Consider the following 18,729-nt stretch of genomic DNA (forward strand, 5'->3'; position numbering starts at 1 on the left):
ATTCCTCCCACCTTTGAGTAGCTCAAAGGTGCTGGGGGCTGACAAGGGCAAGTGTGAGCCTCGCCACATCAAATCTGGGTGTGGAGTGATTAGTGTCTGCCTTTTTGTTGGGTGTATATCATCTCAGCTGGAATGAGAAACATTGATTTGGTTACTCCAAGCTGGGCACTGGGCTGCATCTTGTGAAACTGGTAAGACAAGAGATATATGTCTTCATCAGGTTAGTGAAGTGTATAACTTACCCACTAAAAGAAGGAATTCCTGTGCAAAAACCATGAGGACAGTTTCTGCCTGCTTTCTTTTTTTAAAACAGGGTCTCACTCTGTTGCCCAGGCGGGAGGACAGTGGCACAATCACAGCTCACTGCAGCTTTGACCTCCCAGGCTCAAGTAATCTTCCCACTTCAGCCTCCCAAGTAGCTGGGACCACACGTGTGCACCACCATGCTCAGCTGATTTTTTTTTTTTTTTTTTTGTAGAGAGGGGTTCTATGTTACCTAGGCTGGATTCCTGCAATCTTCCTACCCCCAACAAAGTGCTGGGATTACAGGCATGAGCCATCACCCCAGTCTCTTTTCTGCCTGCTTTGAATCTGGTGTTATTAAGCTACTGGTATTGAGATAAGACTCACTGTTTATGGTATTACTAATTCAGAGCTACTTGGAGATTTTGTTTTGCTTATACAGCTCAGCCAGTTGTAGCTAAAATGTAATCATTGAAAACTTGAAAGTGGAAAAAAGAAGAAAGAGTAAGTTTTAAAAATCAAACTGCTATAGAAACTGCTTTATTCAAAATTTTAGTTCACAGCCTTCACTGAATTACCTATTGGGATAAACAAAGTTTATTTATGTGAATGGTTCCAATTTTGTCAGAAATAATTTGGATCCAGCCCTCTTTTATAAACTGGTGAGCTGTCTCATGGCTAGAGTTCTGCAGTAAAAGCTGTACCTTTGTATGTGTGTGTATGTGGGTTAAAATAAATTTAGATGTATGTACATGTGTTGTGTTATATGTTGTGTCTACACGGTACCAAACTGGCTTATAAATAAATGAGTGCTCATAAACAAAGTAAATAAGTTCAAATGTTTTTCAAGTTCATGTGACTTAAATGATCTTTAGTAAATAAGCTGGCTTTACAACCATTGGTAAAATAAAAATAGAAATGTCTTCAAAACTATCAGCATACATCTTTTTTCTGAGTTTACTGACCGAACGATTTTATATTTGTCTCTACTGGATATTTAGGGTGTCAGGACTTTGCATAAAAGGTTATAAGACTATAAACCTAACCAAAACCAGAATGATCTTTGTATGATTTTTTGACAAATAAGATTAATATTGTTGGTTTAATGATAACAGCTGAATCTTCTGAGTTGTCAACAAAAATACATATGCATTTAACTTTAAGGTTCTTAGGTGAACATCTGATGGTCACAGGCTATAAAAATGATTAAGAAGGCCAGGCATGGCAACTCACATGTCATCCCAACACTTTGGGAAGCTGAGGAGGGAGGACTGCTTGAGCCTAGGAGTTTGAGACCAGCCTCAGCAACAAAGTAAGACCCCATCTACAAAAAAATAAAAAAAATTAGCAGGCATCGTGACACACGCCTGCAGTCCCAGCTACATGGGAGGCGAAGGTGGTAGGATTGCTTGATCCTAGGAGGTCAAGGCTGCAGTGAGTTATGTTTATGCCAACACACTCCAGCCTGTGAGACAGACCCCATTTCAAAAAAAGAAAAAGGTTAACAATAATTTGAAATGATGACTAGTTTTGTCTAGTATCTCAGTTTTCATAAGTAATCCAGGCAAACTTAAAAATGCAGGAAATGTAAATTGTTACGAAAGCTTGTAGGCAAACTTTCTATGTAGCTTAAAATCCTAAAATTATTTTAGATGCTTGTTGGGTGTCTGGGTCATTTCCAATTAAGAAAGGGTTATAATATGCCACAAGATTCTGAGGAGGCCACAAGATCTTCAAGGAGGCCAGCAAATCAGAAGAGAAAGGGGGTGCCGGTTGCATGCAGAAAACTTTCCTAAAATGCCTTTCAAAACCAGAAACTGTCTTTGCTGCGAGCAGTTTATGCACCAAAGGTTGATACTGCCCCATCAACAGGCAGGGCACCAGCGATAGCCCATATTTCAATGGAGCCCAGTGGCTCCTTGGGCTGTCTCTGGGTCCTGCCCACCGAACAGCGAAGGGGCACCTAGCCACGGGCAAATACCCATAAGGGGCTTCAGGTAGGCTCTCCAAAATTTTTTGTTTTTTTTTGAGACGGAGTCTTGTTCTGTTGCCCAGGCTGGAGTGCAGTGGCACAATTTCGGCTCACTGCAGCTTCCGCCTACTGGGTTCAAGCGATTCTTCTGCCTCCCCCTCCCGAGTAGCTGGGACTACAGTACAGGTGTGTGCCATCATGCCCAGCTAATTTTTCTATTTTTAGTAGAGACGGTGTTTCACCATGTTGGCCAGTCTGGTCTTGAACTCCTGACCTCAGGTGATCCACTCACCTCTGCCTCCCAAAGTGCTGGGATTATAGGGGTGAGCCGCCGCACTCGGCCTCCAAAATGTGTTATAGGACCAGGAGGTCCATATGTACGCTGTGCAGTAACAGACCTGTTACACTGATAGCAGAGTTTGTAGCAGAGGAAGAGTTTGATGATTGCAGGGCACTGAGTAAGGAGAAGGGAGCATTTTCATTTCTCCCTTCTCCCTGCCCTCATTAATTTCGTAAAGTTGATAGGGACAGTTTCAGGTACAAGTGCCACTGAGCACAACGAGAGCAGGAAGACGCCACTCTAGGTTCTAAAGGGCCACCAACCAGGATAGTGACCGTGGGGCCTCACCTGAGAGACTGCTACAGACCAGGAACAGTGCCTATCAGTGCATGCACCATGGTGTTTCTAGCCCCTACATTATCTGTGCACAGATTCCATGCTACTCTTAACACAGGAAGGGACTGAGGCCCAACAGGGCAGTGGGCTGTGCCAAGGTGACCTGTCCAGGCAGCCTGAAACTTGGGCTTCTCCTGCCTTGTGGGCCTCATTGCAGGACCCAGACAGGGGCAGGGCTGGGGAGGCAGGAAATAGTGGCATGGGGCCTATTCAAACTGCATGAGGAGACCAGTGCCCAACTGGAGACTGTGCCTAGGGCTGTGACAGGTGATAGCTTGGGGACATCTACATGGGTCCCCTAGGAGAGGGCCAGCATGTTGGGGTCTAGGTTCATGCCAATCCCTAAGAGGTTCTGCCTGATGGCCACTAGAGAAGGATGGCCCACTTCGTGCATTAGTGGGGATGAAAGAAGCCGACCCCCACTTCACCCCACAGCATCTGCATTCTGAGGCAATCTTGCAGCTCACCGTCAGTCTATCAGATGGGGAGCCCACCACTGAGGGCAAAAAGGGGTTCTGCTTCACACCAGACCCCTTAAAATCCTCTGGAGCCTTCCTCTTACCTTTGGGGTCAAACCCCTATCCTTGGCAAGATACTCAGGGTCTTCACTAGGGGCTCTCATCCCGCCTCCAATCTGCTCCTGTGTCTTCCCCCAACCCCGACCTACTGCAAGGGCCACACCTCAGCACCTGCCTCTAAGCCTGGCCCTGCCCACAGCACCCAGCACAAGCAGGGCACTGGGAGAGAACTGGGGAGACTGGCTCTACCTGCAAGATGAAGAGGCCACACAAGGCCATGGTCACTTGGCTGGTACTAAGCCCTTCCTCAGTGACAAATGCCTGGGCCCAAGGAGGAGGACCAGTCCTCACTTCTCAATAGGACCCTACAGAGACCCTGCTAAAAACTTAGTGGCTATGGTCAGGCTGTGCACCTGGCCACAGCACAGGGCTGACCCTGCAAGGCAAGGGAGTATGTCCTTACTGAGTGATCTTGTCTTGCACCCACTGGTCCGTTAGTCCAACGATGGCCCACCTGGAGGAAGAGAAGGCAGTGGAGACGGCCTATAGCCCACCTGGACTCCATGAGGCCTGGGGGATGGAGTGAGATGATGGAACGGGCCCAAGCTCAGCACTCTGGGGAATGTCCTGCCAGTGGGGCCAGACCCTGGCTTGCCTCAGTTGGGTGGCCTCTCTCCTTGAGGTGGAGAGGTTAGAAGGGTTAACTGGGGCCTCGCAGTGCAGTCTGCCACTGTGGGAGCTTTTAAGTGCTCAGAGGAGGAAAATCTCCCAGGGCAGCCATGGCAGCTGTAACAGGAGTCAGCACTCCTGTCCACTCCCAGGCCATGCTCTGCTCTTGTCCTGCCCTGCTGACCGCAACACTCAGAGTGGAGTTGATTTAGGACTGTGGCAGAGGCCTGTGCTGAGTTGTTGGTGACCCTGGTATCACTTCATCTCTCTGAGTCTCTCATGTCACCTGCCCCCAGCACAGGGGACCCTAGTTGTGTTCACATCTACTCATCCTGCAGCTTAAAGTAGCAGGATGTAGAGTAGCAGTGTTTAGGCCTCTGGTGAGCTTCAAGGCTCTTGTCTTCAGGCTCATCTTTTACCTGAGACCCAGGCAAGGCCTGGCTTCCCCAGCATGACGGCCAGCCCACGGCAAGAGTGACTGGGCCCCACTGTGCTCAGTCATGCCAGGTGCAGCCCGCACAGTGGACTCAGAGGAGGGATGGTTCTTCCTACATCAAATTTTGCCGCTGTGTGCTGGGGCTGCAAGGATGCCTAGCAAGAGCTGTCTCCTTTTTTAGAGACAGCATCTCACTTTGTCACCCAGGCTGGACTACAGTGACACAATTGTAGCTCATTGCAGCTTTGAACTTCTGGGTTCAGGCAATCTTCCTGCCTCAGCCCCCTGAGCAGCTTGGACTACAGGTACACACTACCACACTCGGCTAATTTTTGAGACAGTTTCATTCTTGTTGCCCAGGCTGGAGTGTAATGGCCCAGTCTCGGCTCACTACAACTTCTGCTTTCCGGATTCAAGTGATTCTCCTACCTCAGCCGTCTGAGTAGCTGGGATTATGGGCATCCACCACCACGCCTGGCTAATTTTTTTTTTTTTTTTTTTTGTATTTTTGGTAGAGACAGGGTTTTACCATATTGGCCAGGCTGGTCTGGAATTCCTGACCTCAGGTGATCCGCCTGCCTCGACCTTCCAAAGTGTTGGGATTAGAGGGGTGAGCCACCACGCCCGGACAGTTTTTTTTTTTGAGACAGGGTAGTCTCAAACTTCATTGCCCAGGCTAGTCTCAAACTCCTGCACTCAAGTGATGCTCCTGTCTTGACCTCCCAAAGTACTGGGATTATATGGATGTAGCATTAGGATGTGAGCCACTGCAAAGGCTGCCTCCTTCCAACCTCACACTCCTCCTGTCACTTGAATTTACTGAGCACAGGCTGAGCAGCAGGAGCGGGGAGGGTGAAGCTGTACTGTATCCTCTTCCTCTGCATTCTCCGACACTCCAAGTCCCATGTTTGTGTGAAGCTCCCAGAGCCTCACAGTTAGGAGGAAGACCAGAATCACACACATTCCCACAAAGGGGCTGTGTCTGACACTCCTGGTGGGGACAGAGGAAGCGCCCTCCCTGTGGGAGGACAGAGCTGCTTATATGGTACTGACCAAGGCAACAAACACTCCCACACAGCTGCCGCAGGGGCTACGTACCACAGCATGTCATTCAGGTCCTTGGACAGCATCCATGCCAGCTCAAACATCACCATGGCTGACTGCAAGGAAGCAGAGAAGTCTAAGGCTTATGGGAGAGGCATGTGCTGGGGCTGGGCCATGAAGCCAGGCTGGACCTGAGCCAGAACGGCCCTGGCAAACGCCTGAGGATGGAGGGTCTGCCTGGCCAGGGAATGTGGGTGGATTCCAGCCCGACATGTGGGATGAGTACACGCTAAACTGAGAAGAAGAGGACTGAAAGTAACTCCTTTGCTAGCTAAAATCATTACTGTCTGTGTATTTTATCCTGTAGCAACGGTAGAATTCACTTGGTAGGGGCAGCTCAGGTGTAGCACTGGCTGGGGCCTCTTTGCATCTCCCTGGGTTCCTCAGTGATGCCTGAGGCAGGCACTGAATCCTGAAGGCCAGAAGATCCCATCGTTTGCCTGGCTCTGCATCTGCACACTCCTCCTGCTTGGCTGGTGTCCTCAAACACATTCCCAGGAAGGCTAGGTGAGGCAGAGCCCTGGGTCCAATTATTTGAATATTAAAGAGGGAGGGGCCTCAGGACCTCTTGTGAGGAGGGTCTTTCCAACAGGGCTGTCCACATCAGAGCATTTAACTCCCATAAGCAGAGGGTCTCTATTTGGTAAGACCTTGAGGAAGACTGGTGTCTGACCAGAAGACCCTAAGATCCCCTCTGTCGTGAGATGTGGGCTTCCTCCAGGGAGAGAATTTCCAAGGGAATTGGCCCCATATATCTGGAGAAAGGTATTTTCTCTAAGCGAGCATCAACACCCTCCCCACCAACTGCTTAGAATTTCCCATGTGCACAGACTGAGCAGAGACAGCAAAGGATGATCCTTCAAAGGACAATGGAACCTTGACAATAAAAGGGACACTGGAAATACAGTGTTAGAGTGCAAAGTCCCAGCATTAAATTCTAACACTAAATACAGGATGTTTTATTGAAACTGATTTTTTAGGGCTCCTTAAGGCCTTGAGCTCTGCTCAACACTATCAACATAGTAGGTTTTCCACACTAAATTCTGTTTTATAAAAGACACACACTGATGTATTGTTATAAGTCTACAGCATTTTATCTTCTCGCACAGAGACTAGTACAAACTCATTCTGTATTTTGTATGATAAGCAAAAATAAACGCTGCTCTTCTTTGATCACCTATTGGGTGCAAACAATCATCTTAATAATTACCTCTGAAATGAGGATTATTCTCTTTACAGAAGAGGGGGCGTTTAAGGCTCAGAGAGCTTGCAACAGCTGCCCAAGGTCACACAGGGGGAAGACATGGAGCTCAGATTCAAACCAGGCTTTTATGGCTCTAAAAATCTGTGTTTCTTCTTCACATTTGAGGACACTGACCCCTGGAGTCAGAACTTTATAGTAAGTTCCACCTATTAGTACTTACTGATGTCCCATGATATTCATACTGTTCGTAGTCGAAGAGGATGTCTCTTCTGTAATGACATAAAATGCAGGTCTTCAACAGGAAGTAGCAGTACAGGAAGCCAAATATTTTGGAAAAATGCTAAACTTGACAGTATTCAATGAAATGCAAATTAAATCATGGTACTATTTGTTTTTACATATTGACTTAGTTTTTTCTTTTTCATTGAGACAGGTTCTTGCTCTGTCTCCCAGGCTGAATTGCAGCGGTGCGATCACAGCTCACTGCAGCTCAAGTGATCCTCCTAACTCAGCCTCCTAAGTTCCTAAGTAGATGGGGTTACAGGCATGTGCCACTACACCCAGCTAATTTTTAAAAAATTGTTTTTAATAGAGACAAAGTCTCACTATGTTGTCCAGGTCGGTCTCAAACTCCTGGGCTCAAGCAATCCCCCCACCTTGGCTTTCCAAAGTATTGGGATTATAGGCATGAGCCACCACACCTGGCCACTTATTGACTCTAGCAGAATGCATATGTGTAACATTGGGAAATTAACACAAACTGCCAGTGGCAATGTATGATGTAAAGTGGTATAATTCCAGAATTCCAATTCAGAGAAATTGTCCCATAATTACAATTCAAACGAAAAAGCAAGACAAAATTTGCTGTGTGCACAAAGTAATTCATTGAAGCCTTAATTATAATGGCAAAATACTGGAAGTAACCTACATTTCAAAAAGGGAAACTGCCAATTAAGTCCTATGCTGTTTAGAAAGCCTGTTCAGAACTATTTTAAATGGCTATATTAAGTAGAAAGATGCAAAATCAGATGTATATCATGTAAAATATGCACAAGTATGTATAACCCAGGAATAGAAATCCAAACCCAGAATCTCTTCGAATTAGAAAGTGTGATTATGGATTATTTTCACTTATCTTTCCTTATGCTTCCTGAAATGGTTTTCTATTATCCTTTTTTGGTTTGTTTGTAGAGACAAGGTCTCGCTCTGTCACCCAGGCTGGAGTGCAGTGGCACAATCATAGTTCACTGCAGCCTCGAACTCTCCTGGGTTCTCCTGCCTGGGCCTCCTGAAGTGTTGGGAATACAGGCGTGAGCCACCACACCTGTCCTACATTGTCCTTATCCGAGGGGGCAGCTTTCCTCCTGTGGCAGTGGCAGGAGTGCATGCCCCCTCAGCTGAAACGGGTGGAATATCAGCTGGATGGCCTGGGAAACCTTCCATGACAGATTCAGCAAGGGCTTCCCCCAGGACCCACCTCAAGGGCACTACTGCATGCTCACTTGAAGCTAGAATAACCTTTCCAGTATTTTCATTTTAGAGCACTTCTTATAAATAATTTGTAAATCAAAGTATCTACACTGGAAAACTCAATAAAATAAAGAGCCAAGGCCATGGTCTCTAATGGATGGCATGTAGCTGGGAGACCTTAGGGCTGTCCTGTCACTCATAGGACCGGGGAATAGCCTGGAGCTCTTCTCCAATGCAGCGGCCACAGGTTCACTCTCAGAACCACTGCCCAAAGGTTCTAAACTGAATGAATTATCCTGAGACAGAAAGTCAGAGGTATGGGTGGCACCACAGAGCACCAGACAAGTGGGTTCCTGGTGCTGGGAGCAGCTGGAAGCACAGACTCACCTCCGGGCCTCCCACTCTCGCCGCTGCCTCCTCCGCATGGTTTGCTCCACTATCTCCTGATACAGGGACAAAGAGAACAAAAGGTGGGGCAAATGCACCAGGAATTTATCCCTACAGCCCGAGAAGGTTCCAATTTGGCAGAAGTCAGTAGGCCCAGACCCCTGAGAGAGAACATGGTCACACACCAGTGCCCCAAGCGCAGCCTGTTCCTACGGAAGAGAAGCAGGGAGGCAAGGGATGACTGCGACCCCTTCTGGCTCCCAGCTCTCCAGACACTGTGAGCAGAAAGAGTAGAGGGTTCCTAAGCACCTGCTCCAGGCAAAACTGTGTTCATCCACCCTAGCTGGATGAACACAGCACTATGGGATCTAAGGTAAGCTCACACCCACTCTGTACCAGCTTCCACATCAGGCAGGACGAGAGCTAACATTTCTTATATTCTACCATGCGTTAGGAACTACTCTAATGTTACAGGCACAACCTCATTTAATCTTCAAAACAAAGGCATGGAATAACGTGGTAGGTTTAGAAATCCATGGTCCCGAGACTCCTGCTTCTCAGAAGATGGAGTAGATATATTTTTCTCCATACATTCATTAAATATATAGAAAACCCTTCGACATCATAGATCAAACAAAGTAAGGCTGGGCGCAGTGGCTCACGCCTGTAATCCCAGCACTTTGGGAGACAGAGGCAGGCGGATCACATGAGGTCAGGAGTTAAAGACCAGCCTGGCGAACATGGTAAAACCCCATCTCTACTTAAAACACAAAAATTAGCCGGGCATGGTGGCACATGCCTGTAATCCTAGCTACTTGGGAGGCTGAGGAGGAGAACTGCCTGAACCCAGGAGGTGGAGGTAGCAGTGAGCCAAGATTGTGCCACTGCAATCCAGCCTGGGCAATGGAGTGAGACTCTGCCTCAAAAACATACAAACAAACAAAAAAAAAACACAAAGTAAGACTCTGAAAGGTAGAGGTGAAGGCAGAGCAGTTAGGGACTCTGGGACATGAGGAAAAACACGATGTTCCTTGAGTTTTCCTTCTGGCTCATACATGCCAGACTTGGAGCTGAAAAGCCAGCAACCTAGAAACACCAACAGGTGCAGACAAAAAAACAAAACAAAACAAAACAAAAAACCCCACAAAAGCTGCTCTGTCTAGTCAAAGGACTGGGAAGGAGCAGCCTCCCAAGACAGAAAGCTTTTAGGCAATAGCCCATCTACTCTAGCCAACACCACCAAGAACATCCATATCCACCCCGGCAAAGGCCCAGTGGGAGCCTAGGCTCCCATCCTTGCGAAGCTGTAGCAAGGCACCCAAACCCTTCTGTCTGGTGGTATCAGAGAGGCCAAGGAGGGAACTGAGACTGCCACCCATGCTGGTTGGTCACAAGTCCATACGCCACCTCTGGGTGGGAGAACCAATGGTGGGAGAACCTAGACTTCCACCCCCACCTTCCAGTAATGAGAAATTCCTCCCCTCCCTGCTAGGAGGGTATCAGAGGCAGCAAAGTGGGAAGCCTGGACCTTCACTGCCCCAGGTGATAGACATCATGGGGAACCTGAACTTTTACCTCTACCTGGCATCACTCACTCTCCTTGCCAGAGCTGTGTCAGAGAAAGCCAACTAAAACAGAACACTTAAAGAAGACATGAAATCTCATCACATAATACAAAAATCTCCTGGTTTCATTTGAAAATCACTCATCATACTAAGAACCAGGATGATCTCAAAATGAATGAAAAAAGACAACCCACCTATGCCAACACCAAGATGACAGAGTTGTTAGAATTATCTGCCCAAGATTTTAAAGCAGCCATCATAAAAATGCTTCAACGAGCAATGACAAACGATTGAAACAAACGAAAGCCGGGAAGCCTCAGCAAGAAATAAGAGATCTAAAGAAGAGACAAGTGTTCTAAACAAAGTTTAAGAAAGAAAGAATATGTACATATATATAAAAGTTTACAACTGAAAAATACAATATTTACAACTGAAAAATACAATACAGCAAATAGGTTGGAGACCAGAATGAAGGGGACAGAGGGAAGAATGAGTGATCTAGCAGAAAGGCAGAAATTACCCAGTCTGAACAACAGAGAAAAATAGACCAAAAAAACTAGAACCTCTGGGACTTGTGGGGCTACAACAAAAGAGCTAACACTTACGTCATCAGTGCCCCGAAGGAGGAGAAAGAGGGCGCACCAAAAACACACTTGAAGAAATAATAGCTGAAAATTTGGCAAAAGACATAAACCTGTTGGCTGGGTGTGGTGGTTCACGCCTGTAATCCCAACAGTTTGGGAGGCCGAGGCGGGCAGATTGCTTGAGGCCAGGAGTTTGAGACCAGCCTGGCCAACATGGAAAAACCTCATCTCTACTAAAAAAAGTAGCCAGGCATGGTGGCACATGCCTATAATCCCAACTACTCAGGAGGCGGAGGTTGCAGGTCCTCCAGCCTGGGCGACAGAGTGAGACTCTGCCTCAAAAAAAAAAAAAAAAAAAAAAAAAAAAGACATAAACCCGCAGATTCAAGAAGCTGGGTAATGGGAAGTGGAGGTTACAGTGAGCTGAGATCATGCCACAGCACTCCAGCCTGGGCGACAGGGCAAGACTGAAAAAAAATAAAAGAAACAAATAGGATAGATGAAAATCCACACCAAGACACATCCTAACATCCTAATTAAACTTCTGAACACTCAAACAAAACCAAAATATCTCAAAAACAACCAAAGAAAACTAAGACTTTAATGACAGGGAAGAAGCATGAATGACAGAGGATTTCTCATGAGAAACCATGGCAGCCAGAGTCAGTGGCACAGTATTTTCCAAATGCTGAAAGAAAATAAGTATAAACCCAGAATTCTACATCCAGTAAAAGTATCTTTTAGGAATATAAAAAAGAAAAAAAAAATCAAGAAATTCTCAAAGATGGAAAACTAAGGGAATTTATCTCCAGCAGCTCTCCCCCAAAGGAACGATTAAAGGAGACTCTTAAATAGAAACAAAATGGAAAAGAAACTTTGGAACACTGGAAAGGAAGAAAAAATACAATAAGCAAAAATGAGGTAAAGACAATAGGTTTTCCTTATCCTTTTGAGTTTGTAATTATGCTTGATTACTAAAGCAAATATTATAACACTGTATATGTGGAGGAAATATTTAAGAAAATTATATTATAAATGGGGTAGAGTAAAGGACATTGAGAGAAGGCTGGGCATGGTGGCTCATGCCTGTAATTCCACACTTTGGGAGGCTGAGGCAAGTGGATCACCTGAGGTCAGGAGTTTGAGATGAACCTGGCCAACACAGTGAAACCCATCTCTACTACAATACAAAAACTAGCTGGGGCATGGTGGTGCACACCTGGGGGCCCAGCTAGCTGGGAGGCTGAGGCAGGAGTACTGTTTGAACCCAAGAGGTGGAGGTTGTAGTAAGCTGATATTGTGCCACTGCACACTGCACACCAGCCTAGGTGACAAAGTGAGACTCCATCTCAGAAAAAAAAAAAAAAAAAAGAAGAAGAAGGTAAGATTTCTACGTATGACTCAACTGGTAAAATGATGATACCAGTAGACTGTGTTAAGTTATGGATATGTAACGTAATCACCTGAAACAACCACTAAAAAAATCTATACAAAGAGATATACTCACAAACACTAGAGGAAAGAAAAAGAAATAAAACAGGCTGGGCGCAGTGGCTCACACCTGTAATCCCAGCACTTTGGGAGGCTGAGGTGGGCGGATCACCTGAGGTCAGGAGTTCGAGGCCAGCCTGCCCAACAAGGTGAAACCCCATCTCTACCAAAAATACAAAAAATTAGCCAAGCGTGGTGGTGGGCGTCTGTAATTCCAGCTACTCGGGAGGCTGAGGCAGGAGAATCAGTTGAACCTGGGAGGCGGAGGCTGCAGTGAGCCAAGATTGCGCCATTGCACTCCAGCCTGGGTGACAAGAGTGAAACTCCATCTCAAAAATTAAATAAATAAATAAATGAAAAAGAAAAAGAAAGAAAACAGAATTTAAAAAAACAGAGACCAGGAAACAGAAAATAAAATGTCAGACTTAAGCCCTAACATGTCAATAATTAAAATAAATGTAAGTGAGCTAAGTTTATCAACTGAAAGATAGAGAATGGCTTTAAAAAACATGATTTAAAAATATGACCCAACTATATGCTGTTTTAAAAAATTCACTACAAATGTAACAATATAGGCAGAATGAAACTAAAGAATGTAAAAAGATATATCATGCAAACATTAATCAAAGGAAAGCAGGAGTGGCAATATTAATATCAGATAAATCATACTTCAGAGCAAAACAAATTACCAGAGACAGAGTGGGACACTAAGTGAATAAAAGGGTCAATCCACCAAAAGGACACAACAATCCTAAATGTATGTGCACAAGACAGCTATAAATACATGAAGTAAAAAGTGATAGAACTGAAAGGAGAAACAAACAAATCTATAATCACAGTTGGGATCTTCAATGCCCCTTTCTGAAGAGTTGAAAGTATTACTAGCCAGAAAAGCAGCAAGCAAACAGAACTCAACACCACCATCAACTCTCACCATGTAAGTGACATTGCTAAAACACTCTACCCAACAACAGCAGACTATGCATTTTTTTGAGTGACTGCAAATGATACTGTATTTTAAATTTTGGTGTCCATATATTTATGGCTAGTATGCAGAAATAAAAAAATTGTTTATGTTTTTATGTAGGTATAAATCTACCAAAACACAAAGAATTTATACACTGAAAACTGCACAATGCTGATGGACGAAAAAAGGAATGAGCCATTGATACAAGCAAATGTAGATGAATCTCCAAGAACTATGCAGAGTGAAAAAAAGCCAATCCCAAAAGGCTACATACTGTATAATTCCATTTCCATTTTCATATTGTTGAAATGAAATTACAGAAATGGAGCTTGCTAGTGGTTACCAGGCAGCAGACAAGTGGGTGTGGCTAGAAAAGGGCAATAGAGAGATCCTTACAGTGATGGAAATGTTCTGTATCTTTTTTTTTTTGAGCAATACCCATGGGTTATTTTGGCAGTTTCTGAATGCATAAATGGAATAGACATATTCAGTTTCTGGCAGAACTTTCACAGCGATTTCTAACCTTTAGAGTGCCAACTGAAAAATCACATGATTTATAAATTTAGAGAGGAGACTTTTTCTTTAGAGATAGTCTCACACCGTTGCCCAGGCTGGAATGCAGTCGTGCGCTCACAGCTCACTGCAGCCTCGACTTACTGGGCTCAGGTGATTCTCCCATCTCAGCCTCCCGAGTAGCTGGGACCATAGGTGTGCACCACCACACCTGGCTAATTTTTGTAGTTTTTGTAGAGACAGGGTTTTGCCATGTTGCCCAGGCTGGTCTCAAACTCCTGGGCTCAAGCGATCCGCCTGCCTCAGCCTCCCATCCTGACTGTGATATTATACTACAGGATGTTACCATTTGGGGAAGCTGGACAAAGTATATAAGTGATCTTTCTTTTTTTTGAGACAGTCTCGCTCTTTCACCCAGGCTGGAGTGCAGTGGCGCAATCTCCACTCACTACAAGCTCCGCCTCCTAGGTTCAGGCCATTCTCCTGCCTCAGCCTCCGGAGTAGCTGGGACTACAGGCATCCGCCACCAGGCCTGGCTCATTTTTTTTTGTATTTTTAGTAGAGACGGGGTTTCACCGTGTTAGCCAGGATGGTCTCGATCGCCTGACCTCGTGATCCGCCCGCCTCAGCCTCCCAAAGTGCTGGGATTACAGGCGTGAACCACCGCGCCCGGCCTATAAGTGATCTTTCTATATTACTTCTTACAACTACATGTGAATCTATAATTATCTCAAAAGAGAAACTTTAATAAAAAAAAAGTCATGGTCCTGGTGAGGAAACTTTTTGTGGGTAATGGAATTGTTCTCTATCATGGTGGGATGGTGGTTGCATCTTTATACATTTGTTAAATCTCATTGAATTGGACCACCTAGTGAATTGTGTAGACATTATGCCTCAATAAAGTAACAAAATTCCCACAGCCTGAGATTTCTTTGACCCTCTCACAATGCATGGTGGGGTCTTGTCCCCTCCCTTGTGGCTACAGGCTGCTGAGGTACTCTAAAGGTGGTCGGGAGAACCATGCAGTGGCTGCCCAGGTGACTGCAATATTCATGCTGGAAGCCTGAGCAGTCATGTTGTATGGAAGCCACATGCAATGGAGAGACTCTGCAGGTGCTTGGCTCAGCAGTCCTGGTTTGGAGCCATCCCAGCAGGTGTCTGAGCCATGCTTCCAGTTTTAGCCATTGAGTCCCCACCTGAGGGCCCAGATATCACAGAGCAAAAAGATGTCAACCTCGCTGGGCTCTGCCCAAATTCCTAACCTACAGAATCCATGAGCATAAGGAAAAGGTTGTTTTAAGCTGCTAGGTTCTGGAGTAATTTGTTAAACATCAGTAGGAATCAAAAGAAGTAAGTCCAGGCTGGGCGCGGTGGCTCAAGCCTGTAATCCCAGCACTTTGGGAGGCCGAGACGGGCGGATCACGAGGTCAGGAGATCGAGACCATCCTGGCTAACACGGTGAAATGCCGTCTCTACTAAAAAATACAAAAAACTAGCCGGGCGAGGGGCAGGCGCCTGTAGTCCCAGCTATTCGGGAGGCTGAGGCAGGAGAATGGCATAAACCTGGGAGGCGGAGCTTGCAGTGAGCTGAGATCCGGCCACTGCGCTCCAGCCTGGGCGACAGAGCAAGACTCTGTCTCAAAAAAAAAAAAAAAAAAAAAGTCCAGTTTTTTTTTTCATTTTACAATGGCACATAGAGGTTAAGTCACTTGACTACAGTCACAAAGCTGTTATAGCAGATACAAAATGTGAAACCTGTGACCTGAACCAGGATATCATAGCACCTATAGAATAATTATGGTTATTTTTATAGTGGAATCTCATCTTTGCTGAGGTCCAGCTCTAACATCCCACCTTTAACAGACAAGCAAAAATGATTCTTGACCTCATGTCTCCTCTTTTCTTTATAGCAGAACTCTTTCTTTTTTTTTGAGACAGAGTCTCACTCTGTTGCCGAGGCTGGAGTGCAGTGGCGCAATCTCAGCTCACTGCAAGCTCCACCTCCCGGATTCACGCCATCCTCCTGCCTCAGCCTCCTGAGTAGCTGGGACTGCAGGAGCCGGCCAACAGGCCCGGGTAATTTTTTGTATTTTTAATAGAGATGGGGTTTCACTGTGTTAGCCAGGATGGTCTCGATTTCCTGACCTCATGATCCGCCTGCTTCAGCCTCCCAAAGTGCTGGGATTACAGGCGTGAGCCACCACGCCTGACCTATGGCAGAACTCTTTAAAATTATTATTTATAAACTATTGTCTCTAAACCTCTTTGAATGTGCACCCCTATTAATAAAAATATTTCATTCTTTTTTTTTAAGAGATGAGGTCCTGCTCTGTTGCCCAGGCTGGAGTGCAGTGATGCGATCATGGATCACTGTAGCCTCAACCAACCTCCTGGGCTCAAAGCATCTTCCCACTCTAGCCTCCCAAGTAGCTGGGCCTATGGGACTGTGCCATCATGCCTGGCTAATTTTTATTTTTATTTTTTGTAGAGACCATGTCTTGCTATATTGTCTAGTCTGGTAAAATATTTTCTTTTTTTTTTTTTTTGAGACAAGAGTATTACTCTGTCGCCCAGGCTGGAGTGCAGTGGCACGATCTTGGCCTCCGCCACTTGGCCTGCAACCTCCGCCTCCTGGGTTCAAGCAATTCTCCTGCCTCAGCCTCTCGAGTAGCTGGCATTACTGGCATCTGCCATTGCTCCTGGCTAATTTTTGTATTTTTAGTAGAGATGGGGTTTTTCCATGTTGGTCAGGCTGGTCTCAAACTCCTGACCTGAGGTGATCTGCCCGCCTCGGCCTCTCAAAATGCTGGGATTACAGGCTTGAGTCACCATGCCAGGCTGGTAAAAATATTTCTAAGACTATACCTCTAATACACACATACTTAGTTATAAATCACGCACAGGTTTTAATTATATAAAAAGTATTCTTCTCAAGAATGCTTAATGTTATTAAAATCAAGGCTCTAGACCTAATTTACAGATCATAGAAAATGCAGGGATAGAGAAGCAAGTTAAAGTACTCCAGGAAGAAACAAGTAGTAGTAAATATTAGAAAAGATGACTGGCCTTCAATGTCATTAAAAACAAAAGAAAAAATAGAGGTAAGGTACAGTTCTAGGTTAAGACAGTAAAGAGAAATAGCTAAATGTGTTAACCTTGATTGGAGAATAGTTCAGAAATAAAAATAGCTGCAAAATATATTTTGAGGACAATTAAAGAGACCTGAATATGGGCTGAATATTACCTGATATTAGCATATTATTCATTTCTTCTGCATGACAATGGCATTGTGTTTATGGGGAAGAATGTCTTTATTCTTAGGAGCTGCTTATGAAAGAATGTGTGGAATATCATGGTTTCTGGTTGGGTATGGAGGTGCATGCCTGTAATCCTAGCTACTTGGGAGGCTGAGGCAGGAGAATCACTTGAGCCCAGAAGACAGAGGTTGAAGGGAGCCGAGATTGTGCCACTGCACTCCAGCCTCAGTAACAGAGACTCCATCTCAAGAAAAAATAAAATAAAAAATAAAAAATAATATCATAGCTTCTGCAACCTATTCTCAAATGATACAGGAAAAAGAATATGTAGAGAGAAAGCAAATGTGAAAAACTGTTTTTGTTTTTTCTGAGATAAGGTCTCTTCATGTTGCCCAGGCTGTTCTCGAATTCCTGGGCTTGATCAATCTCCCTGCCTTGGCCGCCCAAGTAGCTGAGACCACCTACAGTCATGATCCACTGTTGACTCTAGATTGAAGATATATGGCTTTCACCGTACTATCCTTTCAACACTGCATACGTTTCAAAAAATTTCAAAATACAAAGTTGGTGGGTTATGTCTATTATATTTCATGAATATTATGTTAAACATTTACAAACATAGATTCCAAATTGATGCGTTAAGTATGTAAAAGGAAACGCTGATATTTTCTTGCATCTCATCAAGACAACCTACCTTCTCTTTGTTGCCAAACCCACTGGTCTATTCTCATTGGCCTGTTCCTCTGGCACTGCTGGCCCAGCCTTCCTTGAAACTTTCCTTCCCACCTCAGAGCCGCAGTGTCTATGGATGCTCTGCCCAGGAATCCTCTTGGCTCCATCCCATGCTAACTCACGTTTGGTACCTGAAAGCTTTCCCTAACTGTGCTCATTTACATGATCAGTATCTGTCTCTCCCACTGGAAAGCTTTGCAAAGGCAGGACTTTGCTCTCATCCCTGCACCCCAGGGCCTAACTGGTACCTGGCACATAGTAAGTGTTTAAAAAATACGTTTATTAGTCAGAATGGAAAATTCCAAGACTTATCTGTAGAACATGAATGCTTCCAGGGAAAATCCCATTAGACACTGATATTTGGGAACCAATGAAATGCAGCTCATCAATAGTTAAAAGAATGTTATATATGCCGGCGGAGCAAGATGGCCGAATAGGAACAGCTCCAGTCTCCAACTCCCAGCGCGAGCGACACAGAAGACCGGTGATTTCTGCATTTTCAACTGAGGTACTGGGGTCATCTCACTAGGGAGTGCCGGACAATCGGTGCTGGTCAGCTGCTGCAGCCCGACCAGCGAGAGCTGAAGCAGGGCGAGGCATCGCCTCACCTGGGAAGCGCAAGGGGAAGGGAATCCCTTTTCCAAGCCAGGGGAACTGAGACACACAACACCTGGAAAATCGGGTAACTCCCACCCTAATACTGCGCTTTAAGCAAACAGGCACACCAGGAGATTATACCCACCCCTGGCCGGGAGGGTCCCACGGCCACAGGGCCTCCCTCATTGCTAGCACAGCAGTCTGTGACCTAACCGCAAGGCAGCAGCGAGGGTGAGGGAGGGGCGCCCACAATTGCTGAGGCTTAAGTAGGTAAACAAAGCCGCTGGGAAGCTCGAACTGGGTGGAGGTCACAGCAGCTCAAGGAAACCTGCCTGTCTCTGTAG

The 18,729-nt window shown here is 45.5% G+C and overlaps 1 protein-coding gene across 1 annotated transcript in view; it reads right to left on the reverse strand.

Moving 5' to 3' along the window:
* The window catches only part of CDC45 (cell division cycle 45), a 48,738-nt gene that overhangs the window by 17,348 nt on the left and 12,661 nt on the right, over positions 1-18,729 (reverse strand). The window contains exons 6-9 of the mRNA XM_017856655.1: positions 8,680-8,735; positions 7,043-7,091; positions 5,613-5,674; positions 3,873-3,923 (exon numbers count right to left, since the gene is read on the reverse strand). Of these exons, the coding sequence (XP_017712144.1) occupies positions 3,873-3,923; positions 5,613-5,674; positions 7,043-7,091; positions 8,680-8,735 (218 nt within the window). The remainder of the gene's footprint in view (positions 1-3,872; positions 3,924-5,612; positions 5,675-7,042; positions 7,092-8,679; positions 8,736-18,729) is intronic.

The sequence above is a fragment of the Rhinopithecus bieti genome, unplaced genomic scaffold (genome assembly GCF_001698545.2).
Source record: "Rhinopithecus bieti isolate Rb0 unplaced genomic scaffold, ASM169854v2 scaffold_44745, whole genome shotgun sequence".
NCBI lineage: Eukaryota > Metazoa > Chordata > Mammalia > Primates > Cercopithecidae > Rhinopithecus > Rhinopithecus bieti.